General features: G+C 33.0%; 1 protein-coding gene across 1 annotated transcript in view; it reads left to right on the top strand.

Annotated features, from left to right (window-relative positions):
* The window catches only part of LOC141544516 (GLIPR1-like protein 1), an 81115-nt gene extending 74623 nt beyond the window's left edge, over positions 1-6492 (top strand). The window contains exons 4-6 of the mRNA XM_074270789.1: positions 3777-3865; positions 5947-5973; positions 6067-6492. Coding sequence (XP_074126890.1) covers positions 3777-3865; positions 5947-5973; positions 6067-6227 — 277 coding nt within the window. The 3' untranslated portion in view covers positions 6228-6492. The remainder of the gene's footprint in view (positions 1-3776; positions 3866-5946; positions 5974-6066) is intronic.
* Positions 6493-14308: the final 7816 nt, after the last annotated feature.

Below are 14308 nucleotides of genomic sequence, written 5' to 3' on the forward strand. Positions count from 1 at the left end.
TCAGGGACTTGCCCAGGATCACACAGCTAGAAGTGTTAAGTGTCTTGAGATCAGATTTGAATGCAGGGACTCCTGACTTCAGGGCTGATATTCTATCCACTGTGCCACCTAGCTGCCAAATATTCTCTGCTATTTAAAAAATTGTTTGACTGATTCTTGTTGTTTGTTGGGTCATTCAACTTTAACTTGCACAATTCTAATTTTTAATGAATTTTTCTTCAGTTCCTTTTTTTAACTTCCTTTTCCATTTGTCCAATTTTGCTTTCAAAGGAGTTGTTTTGTTCAGTGCATTTTCTTTTCCATTTCACAAATTCTGTTTCCTTTCCCAAACTGTTTGCTTGTTTTTTTTTTCATAATCCTCCTGCATAGCTCTCATTTTTTTTCCCAATTTTTCTTCAAGACTTCTCTAAACTCGATTTTTAAAAATCTATTTTTTGAGCTCTTCCAAAGAAAACCTTTTCAGCTTGAGACCAATTTTATTCCTCTTTTAGACTTAATACAAAGGCATTTTGCCATTACTATTCTCTTCTGGGTTGGTGTTCTGATCTATGCTGTCACTACAGAAGCTTTCTGTGGTCACAGTTCTTTTTCTTTTTTTGTTCATTTAAAAAAATTGAACTGAGTTCCTAGAACACAGGGGAGACTATCCCAATAGGGAGACAGATATCTTTTACTATTTTTGCACACTGGGGCCTGAGGTGCTGTTGATTTTACCACTGCTCTGGTCTAATCTACCTCTTGTGCAGTGTCTGGGGGCTCTCAATTTGCCTTCTGCAGTTGGGTTGGAAATCTCACAACTGGAATGCTGAGCCACTTTTCTAAGCCAGGACAGAGGGGTTTCCACTCCTGTTTTGTTCTGTGAATAATAACCTTCCACTATATTCCCTGCACCATGCCTGTGTTGGGCCACATTTGCCTCATATTAGCTACAAAATTGTTTGACTGAATTTTTGTGTGTTTTTTTTTTTACTCCAGAATCCATTCAGAGCCTTGATTTAATAGTAGTTTCTTTTTTAAAAAAACTTTTTACTAGCTTTTTCTTTTCAAAACATATGCATGATTAATTTTTCAAGATTGACCCTTGCAAAACCTTGTGTTCCAAATTTCCCCCTCTCCCCCATAGCCTCACCAGATGGCAATACAATATATGTTAAACATGTGCAATTCTTCTACACATATTTCTACAATTATCATGCTGCACAAGAAAAATCAGATCAAAAAGGAAAAAGAGAAAGAAAACAATACAAGCAAACAAGAACAAAAGAAGTGAAAATACAATGTTGTGATCCACACTCAGTTCCAACTGTCCTCTTACTGGGTGTAGATGACTCTCTTCATCACAAGACCAGTGGAACTGGCCTGAATCATCTCTCAATCATCTAAGTATACCATAATATCATCTACAAAGAATGATAATTTGATTTCCTCTATCTTTGGAGAAAACTGAATGAAGACAGAAAAGAGGATAGTTTTTTTCTCAACAATTCATGGATCCTACCCAAAAACATGTATTAGGGCATAAAAACTTAAAAAACAAAAGAAAGGCAGAAATAGTAAGTGTATCTTTCTATTCTAATTCTTTTAGTCTCTTTCTCTTCTCTTACTGCTAATGCTAACATTTCTAATACAATATTGAATAGTAATGGTGATAATGGGCAACCTTGTTTCACCCTTGATCTTACTGGGAATGGTTCTATTTTGTCCCCATTACATATAATACTTGCTGATGATTTTAAATAGGTACTACTGATCATTTTGAAGAAAACTCCATTTATTCCTATGTTCTCAAGTGTTTTTAATAGGAATGGATATTGGATTTTGTCAAATGCCTTTTCTGCATCTATTGAGATAATATGATTTTGTTAGTTTGGTTATTGATATAGTCAATTATGCTAATAGTTTTCCTAATATTGAACTAGCCCTGCATTCCTGGTATAAATCCTACTTGGTCATGGCGTATTATTATCCTGGGGATAAATTATCCTGAGGATAACTTGCCGTAATCTCTTTACTAACATTTTTTTTAAGGTTTTGGCATCAATACTCATTAGAGAAATTGGTCTATAATTTTCTTTCTTTGTATTAAACCACCTGGTTTCCATATTGGCACCACATGTATGTCATAAAAGGAATTTGATAGGTCTCTTTCTTTCCTTGTTTTTTTTTTTTTTTTTTTCCAAATAGTTTGCATAGTATTGAAATTAATCATTCTTAAAAATCACATGTAAATTTATCTGGTCCTGGAGATTTTTCTTAGGAAGTTGATTACTAGCTTGTTCAATATCTTTTTCTAAAATAGAACTATTTAAGTAATTTATTTCTTCTTTGTTAATCTGGACTATCTGCATTTTCTAAAAAGTATTCCTCCATTTCACTTAGATTATCAAATTTGTTGACAAAATAGGTAAAATAATGTCTAATTATTACTCCAATTTCCTCTTCATTGGCTTCAGTAAAGTTATAGAAAGTTTGGTGGTAGTTCAAATCTATAGAAGGCTTAAGTGGTGGTACTTAACATTAATTCAGTTCTTTTGAAAGTTAAGTAGTGGTACTTAGCTTTTAGTTTAGCTCTATAGAAAATTTGGTTAGTGTCAGCTGAACTCTATAGAAAGATTAATTAGTGGTACTTAATAGAGGTGGGGGGGGGGGGTTGGTTTCTAAGGTGAGATAGGATTAAGGAATCTAGGTTCAAAGTGACTGACTTCTAGAAGAGAGGTATCCCCTATCACATTCACATTTATAGTTCAAATTACTAACTCTGCATTTCCTGTGATCTTGTTTTCCCCCAGTTTTACTTTTTTCTTCCCTTTTCCCCCTTCCCTATTCCCCAGTATTTTGCTTCTGACCACCCCCTTCGTCAAACAGCTCTCACTTTTTACAGCCCCTGCCCCTCTTACACTTTTCCCCTCTTACTTCGCTATAGGGTGAGACAAGCTTCCCTGTGAAACTAAATGTGCCTGATATACTCTTAAGAGTTGTTTCTGAGGGAAATTGAGGGAGCTCAAGCAATTTTTTGGCTTCTGACCTCCATCTTGGCTTCATCTATACCCCATCCACTTCATTTGCTATCTTTTTTCTCAATCATGGGCCTTAATTATAAAGAGTTATCTTTTTTCTCTTACAGATTTTTTTTTTTTTGTTCTTCCTAGCATTTTGCACCTAAAGGGAAACTGTTTTCTACTTATATTGAGTGAAAATTAAAATATATTTTCTTGTCTTAAAATAAATGTTTTGCACGGCAATTAGGGTTAAGTTATTTGCCCAGGGTCATACAGCTAGTAAATATTAAGTATCTGAGACTGGATTTGAATGCAAGTCCTCCTGATTTCAGGGCCAATGCAACATCTAGCTGTCCCAAAATAATTCAAAAGTGGCATGGCTTGTCTAAAACAAGTTCATTAGAGTTTATTTGTTTTTTAATAGGGCCTAGTCTAGAACTCTTCATCTTTATTGTGATTTTTATGGTTTGGTAATGCCTTTGCAAAATAATTTTATTTGCCAAAAATTTTAAATTCAGAGGCTTGAAAATCAGACAATTTTTACTGAAATACATATTTTTAAAAATTTGGAAAAATTAGTGAACATCAGAACTTTTGATCTAGAATATATAGCAATTCATTTTTTTTGAAGTGAATTACATTATGCAGAGCTTTCAGAAATAAGCATAATTAAATACATTATATTTAATCATAACATACTCATAGAATTTTAAAATGAACATAATTGAAATGATAGTCATTAATATATCTAACTACTGAATATTACTGTTTTTATAGAGGGAACTTGGTTGGAAAACCACCTTATATGAAACACGAACCATGCACTCATTGTGAGGAAGGAGATACTTGTGAAGATAATTTGTGCAGTAAGCAACAATGATAAACAACAAATCAGAAAAAGAATTAAATGGCATAGGAGAATTTTTACAATTGGATGGATTAAAAAATTTTAGCTTCTTACTCTATAGAAAGCTAGAAGCATCACTGAGTTACAGAATGTTTGAAGTGATAATATTATAATAATAATAATAATAATAATAATGATAAGAATAATAATAAGCAAGCAGTTGTATAATTCTTTAAGGTTTGCAAAGCACTTTATAAAGATTCATTTCACTTTTATCCTGGGAGGATAAGAGACTGATCTGCTCAAAGTCACACAACTCAGAAAAATGTCTTAGGCCAAATTTGAAGTTCTTGACTTTTTGACTCCAAGCCCAGTGCTGTATTTACTGTGCCACTAACCCCTATCTAAAGAAGAATATATACTGCATTCTGAGCCACAAGTAAGCTTCTATACCTTGTTTGACAGGGAACTTAACTCCCTCTGAGGGCAGTTTATTCCACTTTTGGTTCTAATTGTTAGGAAGTTTCTTATATTGAACCAAATTTTGCTCTGAAATGTCCATTCATTACTAAGGGTCCTGTAGGATCAAGAACAACAAGACCTTTATTGTATCTGACCTAAGGATAAGGCCAAATTTTTTATTTCCTTTCAATGATTCCCATATGATGTGATCTCTGGGCCTTTCAATATTTTTGTCCCTTCTTCTAGGGGCTCTCTAGCTTGTCATTTCTAAAATAGTAAATGTAACTATAAAAAAAATGAAATCTCTTCAAGGATATAAATTATAATATTGGCATGTTCCAAAAGTCAATAATTATAGTAGTCACTCAACAAATATTTGTTGAATGAACAAAAACATAAAGCTACTTTGAGTTAATAATGTTATCTCGCCACTCCATCTCTTGCATAATTCCTTTACCCTAGTATAGTTATCTGAAAACAATTCTGTACTTGGAGTCAGAAAAGATGAGTTCCAATGCCACCTTCAACACTTAACTAGCTTTGTGAACATGAATGAATTATAAGTATTTCTTTGTCTGAAAAATGAGAATATCCATCCTTGCCTCACAAAGTTATTGTGAGAGTCAAATGGGATCATGTATGTAAAATATTGTGTATAATAATAATCCTAAAGTGCTATGTAAATGTTAATTTCTCTATTTTTATTGTGAAACTAATGGAGAAGGGAAAGAGAGGAGAATAAGCATTCATGTAGAGCCTGTTATGTGCTAGGTGTTATGTTAAGTGTTTTGAAAGTATTACCCTGGAAAGTAATGCTGCTGTTATCTTTATTTTACAGATGAGGGAACTTAAGGCAGATAAAGGTTAAAGTGACTTGCCTAGGATCATACTGTTTAGTATCTGAAGCTGTATTTGACCTCTCTTATTCCTAACTCCAGGTCCATTGTTTTACCTACTATACTGCCTACCGCCCTTTGGAAAGAATTTTTACACATTATGATTAGACTTTTGAGGGAAATTTTTTAAAAATTTGATCAAATCTTTCACCTTTCAAGTGACACCACACAAAAGACTGCTTATTCCTTTATGAAGGTTCCACCTTCCCTTATACATTAAGGGAAAGACAAGAAATAACTACTGAAGATACAATTTTTGCTGACTTGCAAATTATATGCAAAATATTATTTTTCAAACATGAAATCATTCACACATTCTGTCATTTGGTTAGTGAGGATGATGTTCTAAATCAGTGGAATTGCTAAATTGAGTAGAATATATAAATTTTTCCAGTGGGCAAAGAGGTAGAGAGATTCTGGAAATTTGGATTAATGGAGTACTCAGTGGGCCTTAGCTGCTAGTAGGGCCTTAATGCCAGTATGTTTAAAAAAGGGGGTGGGAGGGTAAGAAGTACTGATAAGAAACTGACATGTATATCTAAAGCCTTTTAACCAAATATTCTCTGATTCACAGCTGCTGTCAATAATTTGAAAGCATAAACTTTTAATTGTATTTACTCCTCTCTAAATCTTTCTATTATGTATCTAAAAATAACTAAAATTAGCTTCCAATTGATAGTCTTATTTTTAAGTGGAAAAAACCCTAAAAACCTTTTGATTTGTATTTTTTTTGTCTTTCTAGAAAATCCAATACGTGATAAACCCTTAAGTATGTATATATTAAAATATTTAATTATTAATTAAGTTATTTGTTGAGTGTGACATTATTCCAACTATTCTGTGCTGTTGTTGTTTGTAACAGGTTATCCATATTGGAATCCAAGTTGGGAAATTCCTCGTCAGATTTCATGTAATCCATTCTGTCAAATCTGTGTGTCAATTAGATTGGTAGGACTTGTACTAGCAATTGTAGGTATTTTTATACTTCAAATCAAATATCCAAACATGCACTTAGTGACTTAATTTATGACTAAGCCTGAACTACCATCAATCCAATTCTCAACTAAATCTCCATGCCCTAAATATCTCTTCCATTTGAATTAAAAAGCAGGCCAAAGGAGATCCTGTAAAGAAAAGAATGGAGTCATGGAATCAGATAGTACGGCTGATACAGTAGCTTATGTGAACTTAGCATTATAAGTGCATAAATGTGAAAAGATTCTCATATATTCCTGTTGCCCAAAAGAATTTTGAATGCTATTGAATTAAAAGATAAATTTGCTGTAAACTAAAGATTGATGTGTTTTACTTTGACTCCAAAACTTAACATGGAGAATATCCCCACAATAAGAATTTATATGGGCATTTTCAGTTAGATGTGTGACACAGGGGTTGCCCATCATATTATACAAATATATTTTTAAAAGCAATATTAAAATCTTAAATTGACATTGCAATTCATAATGCATAGGAATTTGCAAATGAAATGTGCCATTCTGATTTAATTCATCAAAGGGGAGGTCTTCACATTGAAGATAAACTTTTAATAAGTCATGTAATTTGAAACTCAAAATCGTATTTTAGAACAAACCAACAAAAATTTACCTTATTCTGACCAAATTAAGATAACAGTATACAATTTAAAATATTTTAAACCTAAAAGAAAAAAATTGAATAAAAATAAGGCTCTTTTCTGAGATGAAAATGACTTTATTACAGATAAAGCCCAGAGTTGTTACCATTTTCCTACATAGTGACAGTCTTCATTCAATTTTTATTCTTTTTTTTTTTTTTTCCCCCCTGAGGCTGGGGTTAAGTGACTTGCCCAGGGTCACACAGCTAGGAAGTGTTAAGTGTCTGAGACCAGATTTGAACTCGGGTCCTCCTGAATTCAGGGCTGGTGCTCTATCCACTGTGCCACCTAGCTGCCCCCTCATTTAATTTTTAAAATCTCATTGTTTGGGTTCCAAATTGACTTTAATTTGTGTCACTGTCAACCAGTATTTTTAAAAATGTAGTTTATAAAATGAATTGTGAAACAAATAGTATTTTTTCCATTAACTTCCATTACAATATAAAAAATACATTCCTGAAAGGGAGCAAGGGAAGTAGATTCCCTGACATTGTATAGTTAGCCCAAATACTAATGTCTCTCAGCTATCCAGTGTCTTTATTGGTTATTTCTATATAATACAAACATTAGTATTAAAGTTTAAAATGGCAACCAGCAATATTTTTGTTTCTAAGTATCTGGATGGTTCCATTTATCTGAATAATTGATGCAACATAAGCAAATGTGTTCAGGTTCTTTAATTTAAAAATTTTTTTGAATCTGATTTTGGTATTGATATGGTTGTTACCTTCATCAGGTTATTAAAATTTGAGTTAACAATGGTTGAGTTAAATATGGTTTACATAAGACAAAGTCACATATGAAAGTAATATATGTTGGAATTCAGATTACTTTTCTACTTGTCTAATTTCTATAACAATTTGTTTCATGCTATCTTAAATTTTTGCTTAAAATTAAATGTACAGTTAAAATATTGTTTTAGAATAGGTTTCAATTATATTTAAAATTTGTTTGATATATTGTAAAGAAAGATGTATGTTTGCATAGGTATATGTATGCATATACATATATTTTATAGAGAGGAGAAATTAATAATTGGTCCATGCAATATGATAGACAACATATACCATACATTTATTCATTTATATATATAAAATCTAAAATATAATTTAAAATAACCTAATTTTCACTTGCTTTCTTAAGGTATTATATTGGAATTAACATTTTCTTAGGATTTACTGTTAAAAGTTTTCACTTAAAAACATGAATAATTATAGAATTTTGAAATACATAGGTTTTAATCATAGTACTTGAGTCATATAATTAAGTTGCCATATTCATTGTTCATAAAATATTTAGTAATCTATAGTCTTTAACAATTCAAATGTATTTATCTAAATGTGCTCTGTAATCCACAAATAAGATTAATGTACATAATAAAATGCTCACAAAGCATAATGAACAATTTCTTCATTTCTGAAGGTTAGAATTTGCTATTTATGGATTATGTGATCAACAAGATAATTAGAATTAGTTCTTCATATCTTTCAAAGCTAAAAGGAAAAGTGGAAATATTCACCAATTCTAGAATCAAAAGGTAAATTCATGAGGTAACAAAACAATTATTATTACAAAAGATAGAAGCTTCATGAAATAACATTAGAGGCCCCCATTCCAAACTCCTCCTTCAAGCCTAACTTGGGTAAGATCACTTCAAGCAAACTCAGAGACTTGTCTCTGCCTGCTTTTTCCTAATGTAAGAAGTCAGGATAATTTATTCTCCTTTCCACAAGGACAGAAAAATAATGATTCTGCCAGTCCATATAAAATAAAGGGAGTATCACTGTTCACTTCAGTAATTGTCATGTTATCCATCTCTTCATATTACTAGACAAAATTTCCAGTTGAATACAAAGATTCTGAGCCATGTAATTAAGTTACCATATTGTTCATAAAGTATTTCTTAACCCTCCCTCCAATAAAAGAGGTATCTTCAGGACTTCATGGGGAACTTTTGGTTCAAGAAGCCTAATAGTTAGTTTCTAGGTTCCTAGTTTCCACTCAACCTGATATTTAAACCTCCAAAGAAACATAAGCACCCAGAGAGGATGCTGCAAAGTAGTCTGCTTTAGGACTGTAGCTCATTCATCCTATCCAAAAGAGGCACTCATAAAAGTAAGCTGGGAAATAAGGGCTATCAAGATAGCCAAATACACAATGTGGGTTCTCTAAAACACAAAGTCTAATAAGCCTCTTTTCTTTTTATCGATTGAGGATGAAAGCATATCTACATTTTTCTGGATTTGTGTCCAGGAGGATTTGGGTTCTCATCTACCACACCCTTAAAATTTGGCAGAGTAGGCTATATCTTGTATTTTCTTAGAAATAATCTGGGATTGTCCTTTGTATGAGATATTATCCAAGTTGAGTCTTGTAAATATTACATCATGTAGTAGTAGATAGTAATTCTATCAGAAGGGTCTTTTTGAAATACCTGCTAACGAGATTGTGAAAATACAAATTCTAATTCAGGTAATACTAGGGAATATTAGACTGCTCCCTATATGAAAGCCAATTGTTCCTAACTAGTCTTAGCCATAGGAATAAAAAATATTTAAATTGATAATTACATACCATTCACCAATGTACTACTGAGTACATCATATCAATAAGTTTACAAATGGCCCAATTGGCATGGCATTTTTATTGAAAAACTTGTAGTTGATGTAAATCTCCAGGGATCATATGTCTTTCTCACCACAAAGTTATTGTAAGGGCATTCAATGTAGTATTCTACCTCCAACTTTAACTCTAAAGAGGAATTAGCTTTTACTCCTAACACGCAATAATAATAAAGGCTCAGGAAATTCCAAGGATTTCTAATTGTCCCCTGACCACAAGACAATAGTTTTAACATAAAATGTCTATTTGTAACAATTCCAAACATCTCAATGTCTTTAAGGTTGGGAGGGTAGAGAAACTGTCCTCCAAGAATCCCCATGGAAATTGCTCCATGGATCACTTGTGGATACTCTGGTTTGATAACTTCTTGTGCAAAATTAAGGGCTTTAGTTGGATTAGAGGGCCCTCGATGTCCTGGAGTTGAATGTTGTGATATAGTTTGACTAGTACATCCATAAGCCAGTAATTTATTGCTGCTTTATCAATTCCATATTTCAGGAGTCATACCTAAAACTATAACCAAAAAAGATTGTCACCCTCCTCCCATCACTGAGACTCTTGCCATCATCCAAAGAACACTTACTTGAACTGATATCTGGAAGACCACTCTTATTCCATTCCTATATTTAATTAATCAACATACAATGGTATAGTAGTATAGTAAAGAAGGTACACAGTTACAATTGTTATGAAGAAAAAAATAGAAAACATTAATTAGAGACTAGAAGGTGCTGTGCACAAAAGGTATATCAAAGGAATGTCAGATTTATAATTTTGAAATCACATATAAACACATTTTAATATTTGGTTATTTCTAGATATGATAGAAGATTAGTATATAATTATTCAGTATAAAAGTGCCATGTAAACATTAGCATATATTAGGTTCTTAGCTAATGGTTTATTAAAAGAGGGAAGTAGAAAATGAAAGGAATTTATATTGTACCTACTATATGGCAGGCACTGTGCTAAGTATCTTTTTTTAAAACAAATATGTTAAATGACTATCATGTCACCATACAATCTGGCCAAAATGGTGGTCTTGTTCCTCATACATGACACTCCGTATCTTACATGCTTTTTCATGGGCTGCCCTAAATTCTAGAATTCACTCCTTTCTTAACTTAGAATTCTAGGTCTCTTTCAAAGCTCTGAAGTCATCCTCAGTATAAGATCATTCCTGATACACTCAGATGGTACTATCATAAACTTACTTGGCATTTATTTTGTACATATCTTGTCTCCTTGGGTTGAATTTATTTAAATGCATATTGATTCATTAAAATATATTTTTTTATGTTCTAAAGACAATTTGGGTGTGGATGTTTTAAGAGAAAATGGAAGAAGCAAATCCTATTTCAGTTTGCTGAAGGAAAAAATCTGGAAAGACTTGAGAGTCGATAGTTTCTATCATGTTCATCAAAACAAAACAAAACAAAAAAAGAATAGTACTATTAAAAGACAAGGAATAGTGGGTGGAAAGCAGGCCTGGAAGCCAGAAAAAGCTGAATAAAAACTTTTCCTGAGATATATAGGCCTTGGGACAGTGAGTGGGACCATAAATCTCTAGGTCCAATGGTTGCCAATATATATTTTTGTTGTTCTGTGAAACTCTTTTGACATAACAAAAGTGTGAACTCGAAGGGTAACAATATACCATTGGTGATGAGTTACAATTATTTACTGTTTAAGGAGCCATTAAAAAAATTTTATCCCAATACATGCTCATAAGACTGTAAGCTTTAGAGAAAGGAATTCTATATACTAAGAAAATCATAGATCCAGGCCTTATGTAGGCCCCTCAGGGTAATATTAGGTAGGGATATGCTAATAAAATCCAATATACTGAGATACATTCTATTATCATGTAGACTCTCAGTATATTAAATAGAGATATGCTTCATGATTATAGAGAATTTATTATCACATAGCTCCTCAGGATAATATTAGGTAGAGATATGCCTTTAATACAAACTAGCTGTTATGTAACCTTGGGTCTATCATATAACATCTTAATGCTCCTAAGCAACTCTCTTTAAGACTCGGCATAAGTTGCAGAATTATATTGTGATGATAGATAAGAGTAGATTTCCATATATAGCTAAAAACCACCAATATACTTTTAATTTTATTATAAATTATCAAAAATTATTTCAAATGAGAAAAACTAGGAATAATTCATTTTCTTTTAAAATACATTTAATGTAGGGGCAGTTAGGTGGCACAGAGTACCAGCCCTGAAGTCAGGAGGGCCTGAATTCAAATCTGGTCTCAGACACAACACCTAACTAGCAGTGTGACTCTGGGTAAGTCACTTAACCCCAACTTCCTCAGCAAAATATATAATTATATATACACATGTGTGTGTATATATATATATATATATATATATATATTTATATATTCTGAATTTAATAAAAACCAAATAAAATGATTATTTTCAGATAGTTGAACAGAAAAAAATAGAATTACATATGAAACTGTGAATCTATTATGTATACCTTGATTTTTCTTTGTAATATGTAATACTGGTGATTATATGAGTGTCACTGAAAAGATAACATTTGGCTCAGCCAATACTTGCACTGCTCTATCTTTTGCACTCCCTTTGTCTCTGGAGTGTTGAATTATGAAAAATCACTTTACTCCTAGACTCCAAATAGATAAGTAAATAGATATAATTCTAACTCACCTAATATACCTCTTAGAAATGGGTATGTGGCATGCATGCCCAGACACTACCTTCCTCCAGCTACTAAGGTGAAAATCAAGGTGAAGAGGTTAGCAGATCCCAGATATCTATAATGACAATGATAGCTTTTGTATAGTGTTTTAAATTCTGTGTTCTGTTTTACAAATATTAACTCCTCAAGGATCAGAGCCAAGATGGCAGAGAGTAGACAAGTATTTGAGGTCTCTCTGGTGTCCTTCAAAACTATCAGATCAAACCTCTGAACCAATTTGAAGTGACAAAATTCACAAATATTTGGAATATAACAAATTTCCAGAAGATATTTTGGAAGAACTTCAGAAAAAGTATGTTTAAATAGGGCATAGGGGGAGGCAGCCCACCACAGATGCAGGGTATTGTGGCAGCCATGCCACAATATTGGGAGGAGAGGCCCTTAGCCAAAATCCAACAGCCTTGGCTATTTTGTTCTGCTTACAAGCCAGTGAATCATATTAACTGTGAAATATCCAATGCAAATACAAAAGGAAAATGAACCTCTGAACTCCAAAATAATGTGGGACCTAGCCACACCTACACAGCATTGGAAGGAAGCTCTGGCCCAAAACAGCCTAAAAATCTCTGTTGCCTGTAGAAGAAGCTTGGGACAATCTCCCCTTTGCTCTAAGAGCAGATATCTTTAAAATTTTGAGCAAAAAAAAAAAAAAAAAAAAAAAACTCTGATCATAATAGCTTTTATAGAGGAAAAGAACAGACCTCAAATTCTGAGGATCTTAAAAGTAAATTATCTCCAGATAAAGCGCCAAAGGGTAATATGAGTTGATTCTCATTTCACAAGGTTCTCTTGAAACAATTCAAAAAATATCTTAAAATGGAGTTAAAAGAAAAATGGCAAAAGGAAACTAGAAGTTTGCAAGAGGGTATGGAAAAGGAAAAGCAGAAATTATCTGAAGAAAACTTATGTGACTTTTTTCCATTTTAACTAATTTCAAAATGGATATGAAAAAGAAAATTCATTGAAAACAATGTTTGAAATGGGGGGAAAAAGCAATGAACAAAACACCTCAATTGGCCAAATGCAAAAGATTTTTAAAAAGCTAATTGGAGAAAATAATACACCAAAAAAGTAGAATTGAATAGTAATAAATGACTCAAGACTTCAAGAAATACCTCAGAAAAAAAAACTGACCTTGATGAAAGTTAGAAAAGGGGTATTTGGGTCAGTGCAAGAATAGTCCAGTGACGGCCCAGAGTTTCATTCCCTGTGGCAAAACTGTCCATATTTTTTTTAAGGCTCAGCTAAGTTAACGCTGGGCACTGAAAAGGCAAATCTTTTCATATCCTTATCTAGAGGGATAGAATAGAAACAATCCTTAATGTCTATAACCCAAAGAGGTCTTTCTCTTGGCAACTGAGTAGGAGATGGAAGTCCATAGTTTCCATCTGTTCATTTACTTAAAATCAGTCAACATCCTCCATTTTCCAGATTTCTTTCTTACAACAAATACAGGGGAATTCCAAACATTTAGAGAAGGTTGTAATTGTTCTCCATCAAGTTGTTCCTATCTTATATCTAATAAGGCCTGAATTTTATCATTAGCTAAGGGCCACAGTTTCTATTGAATAGGAACAGGTGAAAGTGTTGTCAGGCCTTCAACAGCAGCCCTGCCTAAAAAACCGAAGTACTCATTTGTATTCCTAACTATTGTAAAGTGTCTCTTCCCCACAGATTGATGGGAATTTTTTCAACTATAAAAGGAATAAAAACTGTTTCACCTTCAGATATCCATCTCAAAGGGGTAGCACCAACTTCAGCTGCTATTGATCCCCAGACATGTAGGTGTCTGCCTTAGGCTTTGGCCAGTGACTAGGCCAGCTGACACCTCTAATGACTGTATGATCTGCACCTGTGTCTACCAATCCTTCTAATGGTATGCCATTTATGTAGGTAGTGAGCATAGGTCGGTCAGCTGTAACAGCTGCTGTCTAGAATATTTCTGGATTCTGTTGCTGGGAGTTAGAATCTGGGCAACTAATACCACATTGCATATTAGGAGTCTGTATCAGCATACCTGATGCTACTACTTCTCCTGGCTGAAAAGTCACACATTGTCTACCTGTATTAGTGACTGGGATATTATCTACACACAACATTCCTGG

The sequence above is a fragment of the Sminthopsis crassicaudata genome, chromosome 5 (genome assembly GCF_048593235.1).
Source record: "Sminthopsis crassicaudata isolate SCR6 chromosome 5, ASM4859323v1, whole genome shotgun sequence".
Classification (NCBI taxonomy): domain Eukaryota; kingdom Metazoa; phylum Chordata; class Mammalia; order Dasyuromorphia; family Dasyuridae; genus Sminthopsis; species Sminthopsis crassicaudata.